Consider the following 25,216-nt stretch of genomic DNA (forward strand, 5'->3'; position numbering starts at 1 on the left):
TGTGAAGAATCAGTTCAAAAAGCTGCCACAAACCCTCTTGATGAGAGATTTTTTTAAAAACTGCTTTTTTTTTCTTTTAACAAAAGAAACCCCAGTAATATGAGGGTCATGAATGTTAGTGATTACCACACATTGAAAGTATTGTTTAGCATGAAAAGTAAAACTTCCAAAAAATTTAACATCCTATTTAATAAATAATTTTAAAGAACCACTTATGTAAAACTTGAATAAATGACTGAAAACTCCACCTGCTGTGGATAATTAAAAACAAAAATGAGTTACTCACAGGAGATATTCAAATTAGTTTATTATAATAATTCAAACAAGTAAAAAAAAAATCTTTTTTTTTTTTTTTTTGCTGCTCTTTATGTCGGGGAAAAGCATCCTTTCTGGAGAAGGAGAAGCTGGCTCCAATGAAGAGATGATCTGCCTCCCGTGTTTTCTTTAGATACACCCCCAGCGAAGCGGGGCACTTTCTCTCTTTCTTGGGATTATTAGAGGCTATTCTAAGGCTCTCACAGGTTTTAAAGGATTCTTTTGCTAGTGAGGATTTCACTCATCATTTCTGTATTTCTTGGAAACAAGGTATTTCCTTAGAGAGGCAGGTTTAACGCCTCAGTGTCCTTGACCAAGAACGGTATTCTCCAGAGGTAATCTTGGAAGGAAGACGCTGCATATTGCTGCTCAGAACAGGGTAGCTAAGGACACATTTTTTTTTTTTTTTTCCCTCAAGAAATGTAAGGAGGCACCAATATAGGGACCGCTCAGGGATGGGGCTGCCCCTAACGTGTTCTGGAGCCACCGTGCGGAGGGGACCCGGAAGGGAGCGGCGCGCCTCCACCTGGCTGATCCCAGACAGATGCGGGTGGAGGTCGGGGTGGGCTTCCTTCCCCGCGGCCCTCAGTCCCTGCCCTCTGGAAAGAGGGGCGGGCCGCGTTTCAGGGCGGCCTAGAGAGGGGTTAAACAGTGACCGCAAAGTCAAGTCCTCGCCTCTCTCCTGGGGCACTGATGGTCGCTTCCGAGGGGCCCCTCCGGCGACAGTTCACTGGGGAAGGGTCTTCGAAGGAAAAATGTGAACAGGCTGTCATCTTTGCTCATATATGGGCAACTCCAAATCGTGAGTTCGGAACCTTGCCCTCGGGCCCCATGGTGTCTTTGGAAAGCTCCTGTCACCTGAGCTGCCCCGCACCGGGAGTGACCGCTACACATCACCGCGCCCCGCGAGGTAGCTTGTCCCGTGCCCAGCCTACAGACGCCCGTGGCTTTGATGGCAGTGTGAGTGTCGCTCGAACCGGGGGCTGTGGGAGGAGGTTTCGCTTATGAGATGGAGCCGCATATTCCTAAGGGGCCAAAGAGACCACCAGGGCGCTAGTGGGCGGCCGAGCGCCCTGTCCTCCAGGGGCCCCGGAAGGGCACAGGTGGAAGCCCGAGGCAGAGCCGCCACCGCGGTCCCAGGGCCGCGCGTTTGCCTTGAAACCCTGGGTGGCAATGATTGCACGCGGGTGACCGCTACATGGAAGAGGTCAGTCGCCGGGTTAGGGGGAAAAAAAAAAAAGCATGTAAAACACTCCCTTCTAAAAACAAAGGGCTGCAAATTTCTTTATTTCTCTTATCGAGGAACAAAAATACCCTTGCAATGGCTATTGAGTTTCCACAGGTACGAGGCAGATGCTAGCTAGCACACCCACTTCCAACAGTATGACTTGTTTCCTATCCGTCTACTACCTGAGTGGCATCAGTGTAGGTTCAGGCACCATTAGGAACGTTTGACCAAACACGTACACAGCACGGACAGAGGATCGCCGGCCTCCCGGTGGACCAGGGCGCAGAGGAGACACCGACAACTTGGAGAGGACAGCCCGGCGGTAGGGCCGAGCCGTGCGCTCAGGGCCGGGCCGCGCGCGCCTCGCGCCGCCGCCGCAGCTCCTCCCGGTAGCAGTACGAGCAGTAGTGCTCGGTCTCGGCGCGCCCGTAGAACGCGCAGTTCTCGCGCTGGCAGCGCCTCTGCGCTGGGCCCGCACCCGGGCCTCCCCGGCAGCCCTCACCGTTCAAGCGCGCGGCCGGCGCGTCGGCGTCCGCAAACTCCAGGCCGTCGCGCGCCGCGCCGAAGCCGTTGGTGTAGGTCTGCGACTTGGGCTCGGCCGCGCCTGCCGCCCCGGGCAGGGCTCCTGGGACGGCACGCGCCAGCGACTCTACCGTGTTGACTGTGCGCAAGGCGGCGGCGCGCGCCGGACTGTAGCTCTGTGATGACAGCGAGCGGTTCTGCTGCGGGTACGTGGCGCACGGCCGCAGCGCTCCTACAGCTGGGACGCACGGCTCGTCCCGCGCGCCCGCCGCCTGCACGTGAATGACGCTCTGGCGTCCCGGCGCCGGGGGGCTACGGCCGGGGACCGTTCCGCTGGCGCCCGTGCGCCGCGCACTGCCACTGGGGCCTGGGGAAGCCGAACCGCCTGCCGCCGCCCTTACCGCCCGGGAGCTGGGTCCGGGCCCCGGGCTCGGGCGCTCCTTGAGCTTGAGCACCAGCTGTGTGGGCTGCCCGGCCGGCGGGCCTGGTGAGGCGCGCTCGGGGCCGGGCGCGCCCTCGGCCTCAGGCCTGCGCTGCGGCCGCTTGGCCGTGGAGGCAGCGGCGGCGGCGGCGGCTGCAGCGGCGGCGGCGTCGCGGCGCCGCTGCTCCTGCTCGGCGCTGAAGCGCTCCTGTGCGCTGGTCAGGTAGTAACCGATCATCTCCTCGTGGAACTGGTGCCGGTGGCTGGTGAGCAGCAGGCCAGCGAAGATGAACTTGCGCTCGCCCTGCATGGCGGCGCGCAGGATGTTGAGGCTCAGCTTCACGTCTGTGCTGTACTTCCAGGCGTCGCCGCGGGGCCCGCCGCCCTTGTCGGCCGGCGACGCGCCCGCTGCCTTGTCCGTGGGCGACGGCGTGGTCTTCTCCGAGGGCGACGTACTGGCTGAAGCGCCCGACTCCTCCTTGCTGCCCTTGCGCGCCTTGGCCTTCTTCTCCTTGCCGCGCTCGGGCGCGTCGCCGTGCTTGCCGTTGGCGGAGTTGGCGCGGCTCATCTTGCCGTGCACCAGGCCGCCCAGGCCGCCCATGTTCTTCTTCAGCTTGATGCCCAGTGTCTTGCTGAAGCTGCCCAGCTTGTTGGCCACAGAGTCCGCGCGGGCCTTGTCCTTGTCCTTGCGCTGCTTCTCCTTGTCCTTGTCCTTGCCGTTCTTGCCGTTATTGCTGTTGGAGTTGCTGCACACCGAGTCTCGGTCCGAGTCCAGCGAGTCGGCCAGGGACTGCACATCTTCCCCCGCGGAGGCCGTCGGGGACTCCGGCTGCGCCAGAGGAGCCTGCAGGGGAGAGGGAGGGCAGGAAAGGGAGGAGGTTAGAGATCAGCCTTCCCCTTGCTTCCGCAGGAGGCAGACCCCGGCCCCTTGGTGTTGCCTCCAGCCTGACTGTCCCAAGCCTGAGCTGTGTCCCAGCCCGAGTCTCTTGATCCTCCATCCGGAGTTGCTGCCTTCACAGCCATCGTGGGCCCTAGAAAGGGGCCCACAGCCACGTCATGATGTAGTCCAGGCAGCTGGACTCTGGAACCAGACTGCCGCTGACTGTCTCTTGTGCCATACAGGGTATCAGGGCCTGCATCAGGGAGCCCTGTGAAAACTTGATAGGAGTAAAGGCTGAAGTACAAAAGCACTCTGATCAGTGCCAACTTGTCCTGGGTACTTACTGGCTGTGCACCGGGCACTGCCCTCCTTGCCTTCTTCATGGAAACTTAGAAACTATTAGTTATGGGCCCCACTTTATGGTTAATTAAACTGATGTCTTGGGGGGGCAATTATTTGTAAGCTTTTTAAAAAAAATCCCCTTTCCTGAGATTTCACTACAGGAAAGTGAGGGCACAAAAACATCAGCCAGATACTTAAAGCAAATCATTCTTAACATCTGGAGGCAGGGCCAGCATGGTCTTACCAGAGGGAGGGGGGGCAAGTGGGGCACCAGCCCCCTTTCTCACAGCTCTACCCTCCCAGGGGGGAGAGAACAAGAGGAAGTGCCGAGGAATCGCACCCCGGTTCCCTGCCTTTTCAAGGACCAACACGCAGACTTATAATTAGTTCTGCTCCATGGCAGCTCATCATGTTCCCATCTCGGCAGAGAGAGTTTTGTGTTGTGACTTGTCTACAGATTATTTTGAGGGTGTGTTTATGCCTCTCCTTCTGGAGAAAATAAGGGGAGAAAAACTCCCCTAGTCGGAGCGCATGCCTGTGCCCAGACCCGCAAGCACACGGGAGCACAGACACGTGTTTCAGCTGGAGCTGGGGCTTCGCAGGCCGTAGGCAGGATGGAAGCCAGCATCAGGGGGCCCCCGCGTGGGGGAGGGTGCACCCTGCCTGCCCACCCCAAACTGAGAGTGCCTGCTGGTCTGTCCTGGCACGCGCCAAGCTCACCCTGGTCTCAGAGGGGATCCGGATCCACGTCACATTCATGTAGCTGTGCAGAAGGTTCAACTTGGCTTCCAGTGACAGGATCAGGCTAGGGAGAGAGGAACAGCAAGTGAGATGCACCCCAGCTCGCCCGTATGTACTCCTCCTGCCAGCAGGCCAGCCAGCCAGCCAGCTACTAGGAGCAGGGGCGCCTTGCCCAGGTCCTCCCCGGGAAACCCAGCAACAGGGGTTGCCTCGAATGGCACTGGTGGGGAGAGAGGGGCACAGGGTAGGGTCTTACTGGGCCAGCCGGGCATTATCGTTGTCATCTTTCCCCCACTCCCAGTCCTTCCCGGGGTCCACCGCAAAGTGCAGAGGCAGCAACTTGTGCTCCGAATCCGTCAGGGGGATCACGGCTGGAACACAAAAGAGAGAGACCTGTGCCACGTGGCCCAGGGTGGAAGCGGAGGCTCGAAGCCCCGGTGTCCCCTAGGGAGGACAGGAAAAGTCCACTGAGTCCAGGTGTTGCTGTGATTAAGGAAACCAGATGGAGGTGTACACAGGACCTCTACGTGAGCAGGAGCCTTAAGGCCCGAGGTTTCAAAACCACCACTAACAGTTTAGAAAATGTCTTTATTGTGGATGCCAAAGAGCAGTTTGGAGACATGATTTGGCCTCGACATGGATCAAAAGGCAGGTGCCCTCCCGGGGCAGCAGACAAAAAGAAGCTATTACTGCTTTTGCCCTTTCTACGGACCGGACCCAGGCCAGACAGTACACTGAGCAAGGTCAGTGGGGAGAGGGCTTGAGGCCAGGCCCACCCAGCTCTGCCCAGAGAAGGGGAGTGAGGGCTGCCTGCCATCTGCTCATTCATGAGCTCATTGGGCAGGTCTATCTGTGTGGGACCCACGGAAACAATGGCCTTGGCCACAGGGAGCTCACAGCCTATACTGAGGGCGGGATGAACAGCTGACATACAGCTTCTGCTGTCAGGTGGTAATAGCGCCCTGAGGGTGAACAGCAGCCTGAGGGAGCTTTGGTGAGCTGTTCTGGAGCAGACCACCAAACCTTCTGAGGAGGGAACGTGTAGGTGGACAAGGCGGCGATGTGGAAACAGTGACAGACTTTATTTTCTTGGGCTCCAAAAATCTTCACTGCAGATGGTGACTGCAGCCATGAAATTAAAAGGCCCTTGCTCCTTGGAAGGAAAGCTATGACAAACCTAGACAGAGTATTAAAAAGCAGATACATCACTTTGCTGACAAAGGTCTGTATAGTCAAAGCTATGGTTTTTCCAGTAGTCATGTACGGATGTGAGAGTTGGGCCATAAGGAAGGATGAATGCTGAAGAATTGATGCTTTTGAACTGTGGTCCTGGAGAAGACTCTTGAGAGTCTCTTGGACAGCAAGGAAATCAAACCAGTCAATCCTAAAGAAAATCAACCCTGAATATTCATTGGAAGAACTGATGCCGAAGCTGAAGCTTCAATACTTTGGCCACCTGATGCGAAGAGCCAATTCATTGGAAAAGACCCTGATGCTGGGAAAGATTGAAGGCAGGAGGAGAAAGGGGAGACAGAGGATGTGATGGTTGCATGGCATGATCGACTCACGAGTTTGAGCAAACTCTGGGAGATAGTGAAGGACAGGGAAGCCTGGCGTGCTGTAGTTCATGGGGTCATAGAGTCGGACACAACTGAGCGACTGAACAAAGCAGTGAGGAGAGACAGGCCCCTCACTGCACAGAGGGACTGATTCATCAAAACATGCCTCAGTGCCCAGGGACCTGAGCCCACTTCAGAAGGGTTGGGGTGGACGCAGGACCTGGGGAGCCAGCCTGCCCAAATGCTGGGGGTGGTATATGTGGGTGCAGGGACCGGTGCGCCTTCAGGTGTGACACTCAGACCTGCTGGGGCCTTGGGGCCTCCACAGGGAGGTCTCAGCCCCGCTGTCCCACCGGCTTAGGAGGCAGGTGAGGCCGGACTACCATCTAGATGGGGAAGTGGGTTAGAAGCTGACAGCTGGGCAGGGCCCTCCCTGATTCAGGGTTATCCTTGCCTGCTCTGGCCTTGGAACGCCTCTGCCCCACTCCTGTGCTGGTGGCCAGATGTTGCCTGACCCTGATTGAGCACACGAGGCCTCCCAAATGCTGCTTTCCTTTGGCACAGAAAGCCCCATCTTTGAGGACACTGAGTCCCCAGTCGCCACTCTAGGGTGCAGGGGCCCTGCTCCTGTCTGGGGTTTACTCTGCCTTCTTACTCCTCCGCACATTCCTTCCCCCTACTCCCCAGATGCAGGCCATAAATCTGTGTCATTTCCCCAAGATTCATGACAAAGGTGTCATGGCAAAAACAGAAAGGCAAATCAATAAGTAACAAATACATAAAATCTAAGACTGAATACCCGTTTAATAGTTGATTTTCTAGTAAGAAACAGGCAATACTGACTTGGTGCTGCCCTCTAGTGTTAATAAAGACACACACATAGTCTTCTTCCACCCCACCCTCTGCTGCTGCTGCTGCTGCTTCTAAGTCGCTTCAGTCGTGTCCGACTCTGTGCAACCCCAGAGACAGCAGCCCACCAGGCTTCCCCATCCCTGGGATTCTTCAGGCAAGAACACTGGAGTGGGTTGCCATTTCCTAGCCCCTGTTTAAGGGAAACAGGTTTGCTCCAGATTTTCCTTTTCACCTGGATGGGGCTGGGCGGCACTGTGCTCTGGTTTGGGAGGTCAGGGGCAGCTTGGTCTACCTTGGCCACAGACCGTTTGGTCTTGTCTGGTGCGGCTCTGACTCACAGCCGTCCCTCCCACGGCTGAGCTGTGGAGTAGTCACAATGGTGGGGGCAGAGGCTGCAGGGCTGGTTCAGGACCAGCCTCCCTTGGGTCATACCCAGGAGCTGGTGCCATAGTCCCAAGAGTCACCACGACAACAGAGAGAAGGTTGGCATGGCTTCCCACCCCTGGGTTGGGGCAGGGGGTAAAGGCTCCCTCTGTAGACAGGGCAGGATGGCTTCCTGGAGGGAGAGCTTGGTAAAGGTACCCACCCACTCCACACCCCCATGCAGATGGCCAAACCAGAGTGTCCAAGAAACAGACCCAAGGACTCTATTTTACATAAGCATTCTCCATGGGTCTGCTGCTGCTGCTGCTGCTGCTAAGTCACTTCAGTAGTGTCCAACTCTGTGTGACCCCATAGATGGCAGCCCACGAGGCTCCCCTGTCCCTGGGATTCTCCAGGCAAGAGTAATGGAGTGGGTTGCCATTGCCTTCTCCCTCCATGGGTCTAAAATCAAGCAAATCTGGCAAACGTTGTTCTAGAATAATAATCTGTTAGAAGTAATTTCTGTAGGTACAATGTGGACAATTTGGGGTCTGGCTGTCCACCTTCCTAGGGAAGAGGTGCCTTGGGGGCACCTTCCCAGGCCTGGCTATATCTCCCAGCCCCACCCTAGCATTAGGAAAGAACACAGGCTTGCTTGCATCTGTGGGGCGTGAACAGAAGCACTGTGTGAAGCCCTGGGCAGTGTGGTGAGGGGTGGGCGGGCCTTCTCCCAACACCCTTCCCACCCTCTAGCCTTCTGATGATGGAGGCCCTACATCAGGAGTGGGTTCCTGATTCCCCACTTGGAGGGGACCTGCCTGCTCATCAGGAACATCTGTTTTAGGCTTTATTTGCAGGAGAAGCAAACTTGTCAGTCAAAACCACTATGACTTTGGCTTATTTGTCAGATAAACCAACTAAAGTAGTATAGCTCTGCAACCTCCTCAGCTTCCCTACCAAAGGGCCCCTGGGAATTCCTCTACTCAGTAGCTGGGCTGGGATGGACGTCCTGGGCTCCCCACCCTGACCGTCCGCCTCCCCCCAAACACAAAAAGCAGAAGGTTGGAATCACCTGTAGTTGCTAGAGCCTGACCACCCAGCAGGCTCCTAGCAGCTTCTCAGCCTGGACGTCAGAAGGCATCTTCTGTGCAGAGAGCATAGCTGTGGCCCTCGGGTCAGGGTGGCAGGGCTTAGGAGCCCCACCTGTACAGCCTAGAGGGAGGCCTTGAAAACAGGCCCTCTGTGAGACTCAAGTACTTAGATGCCTCTGCCTCTCACTTTACACACCTAACTTTTCCCTGTTGGCAGCCTGGGAAGCCTGACCTCACCCAGTGAGGAGACTGATGTGGTGACTTGCCCTCTGGTGGCAAATGTCAGGAACAGCAAATGCTTTTCAAAATAAGCCTGTGAATTCCCTCCCTCCCCAAGGCCCTTTGAAAAGGCATGCTCCTATCTTTTAACCCCTGCAGAAGGAAATGGCTACCCACTCCAGTATTCTTGCCTGGAGAATTCCATGGACAGAGGAACCTGGTGAACTACAGTTCACAGGGTCACAAAGAGTCAGACACGATTGAGTGACTAATACTTTGGGGGCTTCCCTGGTGGCTCAGAGGGTAAAGAATCTGCCTGCAATGCAGGAGACCTGGGTTGGATCCCTGGGTCAGGAAGATATCCTGGAGAAAGGAACAGCTACATACTCCAGTGTTCTTACATGGAGAATTCCCTGGTAACCTGGAAACATATAGGCATCATCTCAAAATAGCCTGGACAAAGTTGGTAACCAAAGCAGCAACCAATTTTCAGTACTTATTTTCGCAAAAAAGAAGGAGACTTCTGGTTTCTTTGAGGGATATAAGAAGGGATATACCACTTGTATAACAACAACAAGCTAGACAAAGTGCAGATTCAGAACTTTCCTTTAACCTGTCCGAGAGCTGAAGTCACAGACAACTGGCTAGCCCCAGATAGAAGGAAAGACAGGTGTCTTTGAGGAGGTATGGACATGAGCTTAATTGGGGCAGACTAAGCTAGACCCCAGCTTCCCTGGTGGCTCAGACAGTAAAGCGTCTGCCTGCAATGTGGGAGAGCCAGGTTCGATCCCTGGGTCTGGAAGATCCCCTGGAGAAGGAAGTGGCAACCTACTCTAGTACTGTTGCCTGGAAAATGCCGTGGACAGAGGAGCCTGATAGGCTACAGTCCATGGGGTGGGAAAGAGTTGGACACGACTGAGCGACCTCACTTTCACTTTTTTTTCTTTCAGCTGGACCCCACTAAGATTTCAGCTAAAATTGTTAACAAGTTGGTAAAGGAAGGATGTAGACTGGTGGAAAGAATACAGGACCCTAGGGGCCATAGACATAAGGGAAATCCTCAAGCACACACAGCCCTCTCTCTGTGGGTCCTGAGCTGGTACTCAGAAAAAGACTGGCCAGTATTCTAACAAAGTGTCCTTCAAAGAGTTCTATACTAAGGAAGAAACTGCAGAGAGTAGGGCAGCACACACCACTGATCTTAGGGCCTTTCTCCAGTAAGGCATGGGGAGGGAGCAGGAAATAGGGAATAAGTCTCTTTTTCTCTGGGGGAGGGGCAGGAATATGTGTTGAGCCCAGAACTACAGCTGGGGGAGGTCACTCCCTCCCCCCAGATCCAGGGACACAGTGCCTGCCTGAGATAGAGGCTTACTCAGAACAAAGAAACAGTACCCTCTCGGCTCTCCCTCTCATACCCAGGCTAAGAAGCTATGAGGAGTAGGGATCTACTGCTAGAAAAGGGGCCAGGATATGGAGAGAGACCCGTGCCAAAGTGAGGCTCAGCCTAAAGCACGCAGCAGACAGTGAGAAATACCAGACCCACCATAGACACAAGATCTTACTAGAAGAATCTGAAGGCTGGGTAACCAGGGTTTGGATCTAGTCTGATCCAAATTCCATGCAGCAAAACAAAAGGAATCAAAGTGATGTACCTTAGTCTTTATTGGTCTATTCAGGATGGCTGGTTTTCAACAAAATATTTTTGGCATAAGGAAAGATGGGCGAAAACCAGTACATTGACAGGTGAAGCCAGGTGAAGGGCAAGATAGACAGGACACAGATGTTGAAACTATAAGACACGATTTAAAATAGCTGATTAATAAGTTGAAGACTCTAAACAGAAAAAGGAGATACATTGCAGAATTTGATGGTTAATTTCATCAGAGAGAAAAAAATCTCTAAGAGTCAAATTGAAATGCTAGAAATAAAAAAAAAAAACACAGTTATAAAGAATGACTTTGAGAGGCTGATTAGTAGACTTGGCACACCTGAGGAAAGAGTCTGTGAACAATAAGACAGGTCAATAGATGTTAACTAGATGGAAACAGAAAAAACGAGTTGGGGGTTTGCAGAACAGCACGTCCAAGATTGGTGGCGCAATATCAGATAGCCCCAAATCTGTGCAAGTGTAATCCCAGAAGGAAAGGAGAGACAGAACAAAACAGAGGAGATATTTAAATAAATAATGGCTGACATTACTTATCTAAATATTTCCCAAACAAATGACAAACTCTACCAGATCCAAGAGGCTAAGAAAAAAGCAAGCAGGCAAAACAACAGCAACAAATCCAGATATACATAATACATCCAAACTGCTAAAAACGGAAGACAAAGAGAAAATATTGAAGGCAGCCAAAGGAAAAAGACAATTACATATACAGAACTAAATCTAAGGATCACAGCAGACTTCTCATGATTAAACAAGTAAGAAGATAGTGGAGTGACATCTTTAATGTGCTGGATGAAAACACCTTGCTAATCCAGAATAGCAAAAGATCCTTAAAACGAAAAACAGAACTGCCGTATGATCCAGCAATCCCACTCCTAGGCATATATCTGGAGAAAACCATAACCTGAAAAGACACATGTATCTCAATGCTCATAGCATCATTATTTAGAACAGCTAAGACATAGAAGCAATCTAAATGTCCCCTGACAGATGAATGGATAAAGATATGGTACATATATAATGGAATATTACTCAGCCATAAAAAGAATACATATAGCATATGGATGGACCCAGAGATTGTCGTACTGAGTGAAGTAAGAGAAAGATAAATATCATATGATATCAATTATATATGGAATATTAAAAAGGGTACAAATGAACTTATCTACAAAACAGAGTTACAGTTGTAGAAAACAAATTTATGGTTACCAGTGGATTGGGGGTGATAAATTGGGCGATTGCGATTGACATAAACATTACTATATACAGAACAGATAACTAATTAGGACCTACTGTATAGCACAGGGAACTCTACTCAATAATCTGGAATGGCCTATATGGAAAAAATGTCTAAAAAAGAGTATATATATATATATATATTTTTTTTTCTCATTCACTTTGCTGTAAACCTGAAACTAACACAAGACTGTACATTGATTATACTCCAATAAAATTAAATAAAAAATAAAGAAGACAGTAAAAGACAAAAAGGAATAAAGATAGATGGAACTAACAGAAGAGAGCTGGCATTAAATATGAGTGGTCAAAGGTCAAAACATACTGATTAATAGATGACACTGTCAGGTTGATAAAAAGCAAAACTCAAGTATATATTGACTGCAAGAAATCCATTTTAAATATAAAGACATACATAGGTTAAAAGATACTAAAAAGAAAACTGGAGTGACTCCAGTGCAAGCCCTGTTATATACAGAGGAACATTACGTAGTGATTCAGTGGTCAATTCTCCATGAAGCTATCACAATCCTACCTGTGTGCACAGGCTTCAGAGTACATGAAGCAAATACCAACAAAAACGAAAGGAGAAAGACACACTAATTATGGGTGGAGACTGCCACTTTTAGGAACCAACAGAACAAGCAGACAAAATCAGTGAAGATATAGAAGACTGAATTACGTCACCAGAGCCCTTGAATTAATGGACATTTATGGAACTCAGCAACAGCAGAACACGCATTCTTTTCAAGATCCCATGGAACATTCACCAAAACAGAACATATTCTTAGCCAACCTTCACAGGTTTAAAAGAAGAGAAATCATAAAAAGTTTGTTCTCAGACCAAAACTAAATAAAAACCCATAACCAAGAAAGACGTTTGGAGAATCTTGAACATACATCTTTTGGAATTTAAACAACATGCTTCTAAATAACCCTGTTGGTCCTTCATCCCTGTCTACCACCATGCTGGTTAATTTTATGTATCAACTTGCCTGGACCAAGGGATGGCCAGAGAGCTGGTAAACATAACATCTGGGTGTGTCTGGGGGGCAGTCCTGGAAAAGATTAGCATTTAAATTGGTAGACTGGATACAGAAAACTGCCCTCACCTACATGGGCTGGCATCATACAGTCCACGGAGGGCTCAAATAGCACAGAATAGCCAAGGAAAGAGGAACTGGCTCTCTTTGTTTGAGCAGGACATTGATATTCTCCTGCCCTCAGACATCAGCGCTCTTGGTTCTTGGGTGTTTGGACCCAGACTGAATTACACCACAGGCTTTCCTGGTTCTACAGCTCGCAGTTGGCAGACAGCAGAACTTCTTGGGTACCATAATTATGTGAACCAATTCCTATAATAAATCTCCTCTTATATATGTATCTATATGTATCCCATAGGTCCTGTTTCTCTGGAAATCCCTGACTAACAGAACCACTAATATGTTTTCCATCTCTATAATTTTGTCATTTCAAGACTGCTATAGAACTAGAATCATACAGAATGCAGTCTTGGGGACTGGTTGTTTTTTTTTCCTTCAGCATAATTCCCTTGAGGTCCACTCAAGTAATTGTATGAATCACAGGCATTCATTTTTATTGTTGAGTATGACTCTGTGAGACAGTATGCACCCGGGAATCATGTACCCAGGAAAGACATTTGGGTTGTTTCCAGTTTTTGGCTATGACAAATAAAGCAGTTTTGTGTACAGGCTTTTGGGTGAACATAACTTCATTTTTCTAGGATAAATGCCCAGGACTACAAATGCTGGGTCATAAGGTAAGTGAGGGCGTCCCTGATGGCTCAGTGGTAAAGAAGGGGCCTGCAGTGCAGGAGACCCGGGTTCCACCCCTGGGTCAGGAAGATCCCCTGGAGGAGGGCATGGCAACCCATCCTAGTACTATTGCCTGGAGAATCCCATGGACAGAGGAGCCTGGTGGGCTGCCGTCCATAGAGTCACACAGTCAGACACAGCTTAAGGTGACTCAGCAGCAGCAGCAGCATGAGAAGTGATGTTTAGTTTTACAAGAAGCCACCAAACTGTTTTCCAGAGTGACTGAACCACTTTAACCTTCCCACCAGCAGTGTAGGAGCAATCCAATTATTCCACATCCTTCCCAGTATTTGGCGTTGTCAGTTTTTAAGATTTTAGTCATTCTGATAGGTGTTCAGTGATATCTTGTGGTTCTAACGTTGACCAACTTTTCATGGGCTTATTTGTCTTCTCTATCTCCTCTTTGGTAAAATGTCTGTCTGTATCTTTTCCCATTTTTTGTTTGGATGGTTTGGAGGGTTTTATTTTTGCTATTGAGTTTTGAGAGTTCTTTGTATATTTTAGATACAAATCCTTTGTTGATATGTGGTTTTCAAATATTTTCTCTCAGTCTGTAACTTGTTTTTCCTTCTTTCCTCCTTCCCTGCCTTCCTCTCTTCCTCCTTCCTTCCTGTCCCCCCGCACCTCTCCCCACTATCTTTGCACAGTAGAGATCCAACTTATTTTTTTCTTTTTTGGATTATGCCAATCCCAAATGACTGCATTCTGTGTGATTCCCATTTTGCAGCATGCTTGAAATGACAAAATTCTAGAGACGCAGAACAGATTAGTGGTTCTATTAGTCACGGATCTCCAGAGACACAGAACAAATAGGACAATATGTAAGAACTCTTTGCCTACCTCTAGGTCCACAGTTGTACATTTTACTTTTATTATACGGTCAACTTTAATTTTTGTATAAATGAGGTTTGAGTTTACGCTCCTTTTCTTTCTTATGGATTTCCAATTGCTTCCTCACCATTTGTCATTGCATTCATTTGCTTCTCTGTCAAAAATCCTCTCAGTATATTTGTGTGGGGTTATTTCTGAGTTCCCTATTCTGTTCCACGGATCTCTGTGTCTAACTCTCCGACAATACAGGCACTGTGTCAGGAGCCCTACGTTCGTTACTTACAGGTCTTGCATCAGCTCCAGGGTTCTTGCTCCGACTCTATAGAGGAGGACGTGAACTCTGGTGCTAAGTGACTTGCCCAGGCCACAGGCCGGCCTTACTCCACAGTGTGTAATTTTCCTTTCACTACTGTTGGCACCTTGCCTCCCGCTCCTTTTAAAAAATTATCTGAAATCAGTAGACTGTGAGCATCTAATCTTGTTTATTCACTCATTCAACATTTATTAACTGCTCCCCCAGTGTCTTGGTGCTGGAGACGCAAAGATGAGAAAGACAGGACATGTGGCTTTAAGACGTCTAGAAATCTGGTTGATGAAGAACTGAACCTGCGTCTCTTGAGTCCCTTGCGTTGGCAAGTGGATTCTTTACCACTGTGCCTCCTGGGAAGCCTGGCAATGAAGAACAGGAGCCTTTGAAGGGTGGTCCTTGTCATCCTCCTCCACTCCCTGCACCTGATCCCACCGTGGCCTTGGCTCTGGCCCATCAGTGCCCAAGAACAACCTCTGGTGGGCCTGACGCAGAATTCCCTGGCTGGGTAAGAACCTTGCATCCTTGTACCTCTGGGAAAAATCAGACTTGCTTTATGAGGATTTGCTTCACGACTCCTCAAGGTGCACAGCAATGGCAGCTCTTTCCCCTCCCTGAATGCCAGGGATGTGGCGAGTTCCTGATTGATGAGCTGCCTGTGGCCTCACGCTCCAGGCAGCCCACTGGGCTTTGGTCAGGATGCGTTTTTCCCCATAGACCCTTTCCCCAGAAAAACGTCCCCAGAGACAATTCTCTAAGTGGACTTGGGTTGTCAGGAAGCTGTCCATTTTTTTTCTGGACACAGGTTCTCTCATGCGTTAGACGCAACCCTGGGGAACGGTGACGAGGGGGGCTTCTTGGAGAGCAGAAACAGGCTGTCACGCTGGTTGACTAAGAGGTTCCTTCCCCATGTCCAGGGGGCAGGACAGGCACCTGGGGCTTTGTCTCCCTCCTATTCTGCAGGAGGACTGATGAAGGCCATGTCCTGCTCCAACACCACCCATCAGAAGCCTGCAGGTCCACAGGTAGCCTGGGGCAGCCTGAGGGAAGAGACAGCACTTCATATGGAGATGTGGGCTGGGCTGACTCAACAGTCAGGGAGATGGTGGCTGGGGGACCAGACACCTTGGGGAGGCCTGAAGGAGCCTGTGTCCATGTCTCCTGCCCCCTCAGCTTTCCAGGCCCGTTTCCTAGTGAAAGACCCGTGGCTAGTTCTTTCCATGTAGTTGAGCATAGCTGGCATCCCTTGGGAACTAAGCCTTGGCCTTCAGAGCTGATGTTCCTTGGGGTGGTGCGGATGTCAGTGGACAACCGGACTCTTGGGCGTTTGATCAGCAAAACCCAGCTCTCTGAACTCACGTCCCCCTGTAAGCCCAGGACAGAACCCACAACCCTGAAGTTCCACCCACTGCTCCTGGCCATGCGGGGACTGTTTGAGATGTTTGTGGGTCAAAACCCAATAATGTTAAAGATGACACCCTCATCTGGTCCCCAGGCCCTGGGGTGGCCCACACTTCTGGGAGCTACACTCAAGGCTATGGCAGGATCAGCAGCGGTATGTGGCCAGTGGCCCAGCGAGGCTGCTTGCAGACCACGTGGAGAGGCAGCTGGCCTTCCACACCCTTCCTGAGTGTGTCTTTCAGTGGCAAACCACAAACCTAGAAAGTGGCTGAACAGGAAGAAGCCTGACTGCAAAGGGAATGCTAGGAATTTCAAAGACTTCTTGCTACTGTAAACTTATCTGATTCTTATAATGTCCAGTAACAGGTAGGGTGGTATGTGGTTCCTCTATTATTTGATTAGAAAAAGGTTAATTTATCATTTTAGGTTGCTATATTAACAAAATTATATTATAAAATCCATTTAAATGGAACATTTAATAATATTTGTAGCCCTGTTAAGACCAATTTCTACTTAATAGGAAATGAGTGCTGTTTATTATAAATCAATCCCATAAGAAAAAGCAGAGTTCATTGTCAAATAGATTGGAAACCAAATGTCGCATTGTATCTGGTTTGGGAAATCATAAAACATAGATTGGCATTTAACTGGGAGCTGTGCATAAAATACAGATTGAAAACAGAGTTCCTGACCTGTGGTGTGGGGTTACTCTGGAGCCCAGCTCACCTGGAGAGGCTCTGCCTTGCTCGTGCCTGCAGCCTTGCTGGCCCCTGGACGGAGCTCAGCCCCAGCTCTCACCGTGTGAGGTGGGCCGTCCAGCACTGTCGCCGTCACGAGTGTGCTGTCACAGTGAACGCTTGTTGAATGAACCTCCCCGTGGCTCAAGCTGTGCAGCTACACACAAGAGAGCTGGGGCTCGCCCTCAGCCTGTCCGCCTGACCTAGCGCCAGCCGTCTGTCCCCAGTTCCAGCCCCAGCTCTCGGAGCACCTTGTACCCACGGCAGGCTCTCCAGGCCCTCGACCATACATCCAATGGTCCTGCTCTTTGTTCTGCTGAACCTCCCCAGTGGGATCACCCCTTCCCCTGGAGCAGAGTTATAAGACTAGCCATGTTCCAAACATCTGCTGGGGTGTGGATTCACAGAGCTTGCAGAATATTACTTTGTAAAAAAAAATTCACCACCAGCTACAGTGGGTCCCAGGATCCCCACACACGAGCTGCTGAGGGCAGAGAGCTCACAGACACTGATCAGGCCACTGACGGATCTGAACGCAGCATCCGCTGGTCAAGAAGGTGATGATGATGAGCTGAGCCAGACGTAACAAGAAACGTGGCAGTTTCTCATTCATTCCCAAGGGCTTGAGTAACCAGGTATTCTCGTTCTGTCTGTATTGGTTTGCTTGGGTGGCCATGATGACGAAAGACAGAGGGAGGGGCTTAAACAGCAGCCATTTATTAATAACAGTCTGGAGCCCGGAAGTCCAAGCACAAGGTGTCAGCAGAGTCATTTCTTTCTGAGGCCTCCCTCCTTGGCTTGCAAGTGACTCTCTTCTCTGTGTCCTCTCGCGATTTCCTCCCTGTGTGTCTCTGTCCTAATCTACTCTTCTTATAAGACCAACAGTCACAGTGGATGAGGGTCTACCTTAATCACCTCATTTTTCTTTAATTACCCCTCTGAAGACCCCATCTCCAAATACAGTCACAATCTGAGGCCTGGGGGATAGGACTTCAACACACGAATGCAGACCTTACCGAGACTGCCTCTCCCTCCATGACAAGCCAGGGTACCTTAACTCAGACAAAGGACCTGTCATCAGTTCACCGAGGGAATGTAGGATCTGGTCTGATGCTTTCCTGCTATTTACCAGTCTCCAAGGTCACGCGTGGCTCCGAGCTTCCTGCAGAACTGATGAGGAAAACTTTCCCTGAGCGTCATTATGAGGCCATGGACTGAAGCAACTTCAGTGTGGTACCACTCCTCCCAGTGACGGTCCTCACTGTCCACCTCGCCTGTGGGAGCCTCATCCATCGGCCCAGGAGCCCTCCCGACACCACCCCTTGTTTCTTCCAGGACAAGACGCACTAGGATCTTTGTGTGTACTTCCTGTCCCAGATCCGGTAATCCTTTTAGACATGGGAGTTTGGGGTCAAACAGGACCCGCTTGCTGCTGGGGGGTGGAGACAGGTGCTTGTCTGGAACAAAAGGTGAGGAGGCTGCAGGTGAGGCGGAGTCACCTGGTCACCTCTGACATTCCTGAATGTCCCACCTGCCCCAGGGCGCCTGCCTGCCCCACACTGTTGAGCGTGTGTGAGAACCAGCCCCCTAACTGCCTGAGCCACCTCGAGCTGGGTTTTGGTGACCTGCAGCCAAAGCCAAAGCGGTTCTAACCATCACCAGGGAGTGAATGGAGGGAGGCGTAGCAGGGAAGGGCAGGGAGGAGGAAGATGGTTTCCTCACCACCTTTCCTCTCACTGAGCATCCTTGGTCCTCGTAGGCAAGGATGCTACAGGAGTGGTGACGTCAGAGTCTGTAAAGAGCTTCCTGGGCAGCTCCTGGGGGGCAGAGTGCAACCCAGCCTGAAGGTACAGAGCTGGAGACCTTCTGGAAGGAAGGAGTGAGAAGCCCCTCACCAGGCCGAGGTCTCACTTCAGCAGGATCAGAAGGCTCCTGACTGCTTTGGGGCGGTTGTCCTGGCATAAGCCCAGGGCTCTAGGAGAGAAACCTCTGAGCATAAACTCCCTGGTGGCATTTAGATGTCAGAGGCATAGGAATGCCATCAAGTCAGTCGCCAGGAGGCAAGCCTGGCTCTGGCTCTCAGTAGGACCCCCCACCCAGTCCCTGCCCCTCCTCCTAGGGGGGCACAGCCATGGCTGGGATGCATGGTGCTTGTGCCACCCTCACCTGGTCAGCCCCAAACCTGACATCCACGGGCAGTGCATGGCCTGGGAGGAGAGCTGCTTTTCTTTCTGCACTTAAGTAAACTGGATTTTCTCCTAAGGAGCGCAGCATTGGCAGCCTCACGCACCACTGCTTTTTAGGGGATTGAGAGCCTAACAGCATATGTGGTTTATTTCCAGATGAGGACCCGAGTTGGTGAAGAACCCATTGTTTTTTTTTTTTTTGTTGCACTTTTGCCCTTCCCTAGATAGGTGGTCATTGCTGGTGAAATAAAGAGGAGAGCCCAGATGCAACTGCCTGGAAACATCACATTCTCTCCCTGATTCAGAGCTGGCTCAGTGAACCCCCACCTACCACCTCACCCCCTTCTTCCTCTGATGCACTCATTTCTCAGGTTGCTCTGCAGCTGGACAACTGCAAGTGTGGAGCTCAGTCTTTGTTAGTAAGATGCCAGCACAGCTACTGGAGGAAGGTGTTCTTCCAAAAAAAAATGACTAAGTTTCAAGAAAAGAGCCATTTGGCCCAGCCTGGGATGTGGATGTGATGCTTGGTGCTACAGCATCTATTCTATAACCATGAGGCTGAAATCACATGATAAGGATGGTGGAACAGGGATAGGCTGGGGCCTGAGTCCTTGAGGATGTCTAGGGCTAATGCACCAGCCCTGGACCACCTACCTCAGGGCTCCCTGTTACAGAAGCAGAGCAGCAACCACCCTTGCAGCCCAATGCTATTTGGAGTCATCTTTTTTGGGGTGCTAACACATAGCTTTCTGTGGTTGCTTCCACTTTCTTGGCCTCATAAAGGCTGAGAAGAGAGGATAAGCCTGTTCCCCAAGCAGATTCCTAATGTTTTTTCAGTCTCTCACCACCACGCCCAACCACCATTCCATCCTAGTGGAATTGCTAGGATCTGGTATTTGTGGAAAGCCGCCGGCAGTCTCTGATGTCAGGCCAGAGGTAGGACAGTACCCCACAGAACTATGGGGTAGACTTCCTCTAGTGATGGCTCCTCGGACACTGTCTGCTCTGTTGCTCCTGCCCACAGCAGATCTTTTCAGGGAGACACTGGGTGGCCAGGAAGGGGGCCAATTGAGGCCTTTAGGTTTATCTTTGAAGGAACATGTATGGATCAGGGGACAGGCCTGATTCTGGGACAGGTGGTACCATTCCCAGGGGTGACTGAGAACTTCCGTGTGTGGAGGGACTATCCCTTGGTGGTCACTTCACAACTAAATGGTGAGGTCCTTACGCTTGTCCAGTTAGAAAGAGACCAATGGGAAAATGGGTGGAAGAGAAAGGGCAGAGGATGGGGTGGGGGTGATGAGGGTGAACAAGGGGAGGCGAAGGCGTTCACTCCCAGGGAGGTGGGTGTTACTGCACAACAGAGAAGGGGACAGGCTGGGAGGCACGTGGCGCCCCTCGGGCCACATGGTGAGGGCGTGGTGGCCCCCGGGCCCAGCGCCGTCATGCCTCCATGACAGGTGCCTGCGGGGCTGCACCAGCAGCACGCCAGCCACACCCTGCACTGGCATGGCACTTTTGCTCAGCTCCATCTGTCCATTCTTTCCAGTTAGAATAATCACTCTCCTGCTGAATGGAGCTGGTGCCTGTCTGGGGCATATACTGCCTTGGACAGAGTGTGGCTTGGTGGGGTTGCCTGTCTCCGTTACAAGGTGGTGAGGGCCCGAGGCAAGGACACCTCATCTTTGGGTCCTTCAAACCTGCAAGCAACAGGCAGCGTCACTGAATGGACCCTCAGCCCCAGGCATGTAGGACCACTGGACCTCAGGCCAGCAGGAGGAGCAGGAAGCATGGTTTCGCCTACCAGCACGCACTAGCGAGGGCGGCACAGGGGACGTGTGGGCAGCAACGCGTAAAGCCTCAGAGCCTGGAGAGCATTCGTGTCCTCTCCCACTGTGTGAGGGCCTGCTGTGCAGCACAGAGGCTACCCAGCCAGCGGGAGCCACTCACGTGTGCCCTGCTTCTGCTTGTGTAGTGGTCGTGAGAACTGAATGGGTCAACGTGCAGCCCTGGTCACATGAAGACCGTGGGGGCAGGGACCGCACCGCTATGAGCAGGGAGCCAGCAGGGGCAGCTGTAGGAGCCCACGGCACAGCCCCAGACACCACGCTGGGACCAGAGCCCACTTATGGCAAAGCAAGTTCTCAGAGGTGAAACCACCCCTACCTCTGTGACGCTGCCTGCTAAGCTGTGGAGCTCCCCCGCATTTGTCCTGTTGTTGACGAGCACCTTCACACTGGCCTGGAAAGCATCCAGAAGCAGCACCTGGAAGGCCTGAGAGAAAGCTCAGCGCCTTCTGTGAGGAGGGGACCTGGCTCGGAAGGACCAGCGACCACGATCTTCCCCTTCCCAGAGAGTCTCTGCGAGACCGGATGAGCGGCCTGGACTCCAGTCCTGAGAAGGGGCCCTTGTTTTTTAATTTTGAAATAAAACACAGCCAATTTTATTAAAATTCTCCAAAATTTATATGCAACATGCTGTTTCTACAATGTTTCACCTTGATGTAATGGTTTTATTATTTCATCTTTCTTTTATAGGTTTTTCATTTTTTTCTGTACAGTTCAATAGAAGACCCGAGTTCTGAGTTGCCAGGTTAGGAGCCACTGACCTACCACTCATGGCTAACATCTGACTTCTAAGGTCTTTTCATCACTTGCTGATAGGGTGAGGCTGGGAAAGGGCCCTCTTGTCTCCCAAGAGCCACAGTAAGCCACAAGAGCCAAAGGCCATGAGGGAGGTGCCAGCTCTCACTGGCCGAAATGCAGAGAGACAACAGGAAAGGCCTAAATGTGGCTACAGTGAGACGTCCGTAAACAGCTCAGGAAAAGGACCTGATATCCCCTCAGCTGCCTGCAGCCCTGCTTGCCTTCCTTCTGGACTCACGTCACCACGGGATGAGCCAGCAGATTTCCTGGGACCACGTCCGATGGCAGGGACCCTGAAATCTCTCAGCCTTTCCTTCCCTTGGTCCCCGGAGGGCTCTCTGTCTAACCAGACACAGAAGTGAAAAAGGAAGAGTTCCCCCTTTGTGGCTCAGTTAATCACACACCCATCAGCAGTTAACGTTTCAAACAAAATCCCACCATCTCCACAGCAGACACATAAGGCGCTGACTAGAGACAGGCCCCACACAAGTCCACGTGACCGCGGCTGGGACTGCGCAGTGCACGGCCGTGGGCCCAGCTTGGAAAGACTTGCTGCAGCACTGAAATGGCAGGGAGCTCCCGTGTAATGGTGTGAATGGAAATATCCATCTTTTGAGTCTAAGCTTCCTGCAGAGCAGAGGCTGGCGAACATTGTTCATAAAGCGCTCGTTAGTAAATGGTTTCGTCCCTGCATGCCACACAGTTTCTGACACTGCTTCTCAACTGCTCTTAGGGTACAAAAGCAGTAGCCACAGATAATTCGCCTTTGAATGAGTGTGCCTATGTTCCAATAAAACTTTATTTACAAAGAAAGTGAGCTATAGTTAGGTGACTGCACTAGAACAGCTTTTAAAAATTACATCTGAGATTAACTACATCCATATAAAATATGCATAGACGTGAAGGGAACCACAGTAAAGGCTAGATAAGGGTGACAGAATTATTAACTTCATCATATTTTAAAGTGATTCAGTTATATATATTCTTTTTCCGATTCTTTGCCCTTAGAGGTTATTAGAAAATATTGAGTATAGTGCTATACAGTAGGTCCTCGCTGTTTATTTTATATATAGTAGTGCGTATATCCTAATTTATCCTTCTCCACTTCTCCCTTTGGTGACCATAAGTTTGTTTTTTCTGTAAGTCTGTTTCTGTTTTATAAATAAGTTCATTTGTGTCTTTCTTTAGATTCCTTGTGTGATATCATAGGATATGTCTTTCTCTGACTTACTTCATTTAGTATGATAATCTAAGCTTTTTAGTATGATCATCTATGATAATGATCATCTAAATCCATTCCATCCACGTTGCTGCAAATGGCATTATTTTCAATGATATTTTTTGCATGCATACGGTAGTTTTAGGCAAAACCCATCACTGCTGAGTGCCCTTCTCAAGGGAGGGCTCCACATCCCACCTCCTGCCCTCCTGGCCCCTCTGTCCCCGCCACTGTCAAGTGGCAGCAGGCTTACCTTGTTCTCTCTGCTGGTCTCTCTGCTCCATGGACACGAGGGCAGAGAAATGCGCTTGGTCGTAGGCAAGAACCAGAGGTGAGCAGTGGCATCTGTTGGGAGGTACCTCCAAAGGCAGGTAAATCCCCCCGAAGGGGATTGGAGCGAACGCTGCAGACACAAACAAAGGTGAGGGGGGCACGTGGAGCTGGAGGGGGCACGGACAGCAGCCCTCACCAACCCGGGAGAGGTAACAGGGCAGAGGGAACGGAGGGTGGGCTCAGGCTGCAGCCCTGGGTGCTAGCATCATCCATCATCCACTCGGCAGTAGAGGGGCCTCCTCCCACCCAGCAGGAGCTCCCTGGGAGCCGGGTATTGCTCAGCCCACAGTGGATTAGGAAGCCCAGCTCACAGGGGCCAGGATCATTAGACTCCGAGTCCTGTGCCTGACAGGGCACCCTCCTCAACCTGCCTCCCTGGGCAGCGTCCTCCTGGCTTGTTTGTCCCGGTGCCTTATCAGGCTGTACCCTGGAACAAGAGGACCAGGGCTGAGGGGACTCTGCTGCGACCTGCTGGGCCTGCCTGCAGCCCTGAGGCCTGCTCAGGTGACCAAAACACCTGCCCCAGGTGGTCAGCCAGGACGTGCACTAACGGCTACCTGGAAACCTGTTTTCCTGTGTTCACGAAAGCACCTGCACACAAAACAACATCTGTGCTGCTCCAGAGCCTGTCTGTTCTAGGTTTTGAGAAACTCAATGAGAGCAGTCCAGGCCCAAGTCCTAAGTAAGATGGGAAATGAGAGATGGAGATTGGCTCCTTTAGCAACTGGGACATAATCTTGTTCATTTCCTTACCAAAAGCGGGGAAAGGCCTAAATTCTTACTGAGATACAGTAAATACTAGAAATACATGCCCTGATATGGCCTCTGCTTTTTAATCACAAAGGACCTTGTCTCTTGGCCTTGGAGTCAGTGACTCACTGCCCTCCTTTGACTGGAAGGAAAGGACAGTCGGCCTCAGGGATGACTTTGATGAGCTCAGGATTCCTCCCCCAACCCTTCCTCTGTCTATATCAGTGACTGTGCTTCTGGCCTCTCTCTGTTGAGAGGCGAGGTGGGTCCAACCTTTGCGAGGGCTACAGGACAAGGGAAGGAAGTGTGGACCCAGCCCTTGGGATCTGACGAGTATAGGGACCCTGATGGGAGGCCTGGCTCTGCACCCAAAGGCTGCGGACCTCGGCAGGCCTGTGTCACTGGAAGTGACCCATGCACCCCAGGCCCCTGCCCTCTGTGGTTATACCAGCCACGAGAGGCAGGGCACTTGCATTGGAATGACCTTTCTGGTCCCTCCTCTTCAGAGAGCCCATAGGTGGTATCCTGTGGGCTCTAGGAGAAAGGCTGGAGAACACGCCTGGAGCCCTCCCTCCCTGGGTCGATCCTGCTTCCTCCAAGGCTTCAGCCAGGGGTGGGGGCATGTTGTGTGGCCTCTCTGGGCTTAGGGCTTCTTGTCTAAAAAGTGGGAGGCAGTGTCCACCCTGGGAAGCACTGGCCTGGCCAAGGGAAAGGGGGTTTGAAGTAGGTACCAGCCCTAGAAAGCCCTCCATCCCTTCCTCCTTCCCAGCTCTGGTCCCATCACAACCTTTTGGGTGACTTTGCACTTGATGCCTTTCTTGTTTCTTCTTTAAAACATGTAATGGGGGCAGGAGGGGACTGGGGTGGCAGAGTGGCCCTGGGACAAGGCTGGCACTACTGGAGGGCATGGGCAACTGGCGGGGCCAGGAGCCCCTTGGGGTTCATCCTGACCCCTACTCAGCCAGATTTCTCCTGCCATCAAAACACAGGGTGGATGGACAGCCAAGAGTAATCCCTCCTGGGAACTCCCTGAAAGTTCAATGGTTAGGACTCTGGGCTTTTACTGGCAAGGCCCCAGTTTCAATCCCTGGTGAGGGAACTAAGATGCCACAAGTTGAGTGGTGTGGCCAAAAAAAGATAAAAGAAGAGTAAACCCTACCCCCACCCCACCCCCCCCCCGCCCCCTGCATGGGGAGGAAAAAGAAACATGGAGTTGAGGAGAAATAATAAAATCTTTGTTCAGGCAAAGTAAGGTTCTGTGTCTTTCTGGAGGCTCAGCCGTTATGTTCAACTGTCCCTTCCTTACTTGGGATGCTACACTTTCTGGGTGATGAATAAAATACATCCATTTCATTATGGGTAAACTTACCTTCCCCACCTGAGTCCCTCAGCATTGTATCTGCTACGACGACGATGGGCCTCCTTAATATGTGGGCAAGGACGAAAACGTGGAACTCCTCTAGACTCTCGTACACTGGGTCTTCGGCATTGTCCATGCTGGGGACACAGTGAAGCAAGCCTGTCACTGGACCAA

At 51.3% G+C, this 25,216-nt stretch overlaps 1 protein-coding gene across 7 annotated transcripts in view; it reads right to left on the reverse strand.

Annotated features, from left to right (window-relative positions):
* Positions 1-1,572: 1,572 nt before the first annotated feature.
* OTUD7A (OTU deubiquitinase 7A) overlaps positions 1,573-25,216 on the reverse strand; it is a 388,360-nt gene continuing 364,716 nt past the window's right edge. For all 7 annotated transcript variants that reach the window (XM_045163703.1, XM_045163707.1, XM_045163704.1 and 4 more), the window contains 5 exons: positions 25,052-25,179; positions 22,853-23,002; positions 4,706-4,820; positions 4,429-4,513; positions 1,573-3,330 (listed from right to left, as the gene is read on the reverse strand). In XM_045163703.1, coding sequence (XP_045019638.1) covers positions 1,885-3,330; positions 4,429-4,513; positions 4,706-4,820; positions 22,853-23,002; positions 25,052-25,179 — 1,924 coding nt within the window. In that variant the 3' untranslated portion in view covers positions 1,573-1,884. The remainder of the gene's footprint in view (positions 3,331-4,428; positions 4,514-4,705; positions 4,821-22,852; positions 23,003-25,051; positions 25,180-25,216) is intronic.

The sequence above is a fragment of the Bubalus bubalis genome, chromosome 20 (assembly GCF_019923935.1).
Source record: "Bubalus bubalis isolate 160015118507 breed Murrah chromosome 20, NDDB_SH_1, whole genome shotgun sequence".
NCBI lineage: Eukaryota > Metazoa > Chordata > Mammalia > Artiodactyla > Bovidae > Bubalus > Bubalus bubalis.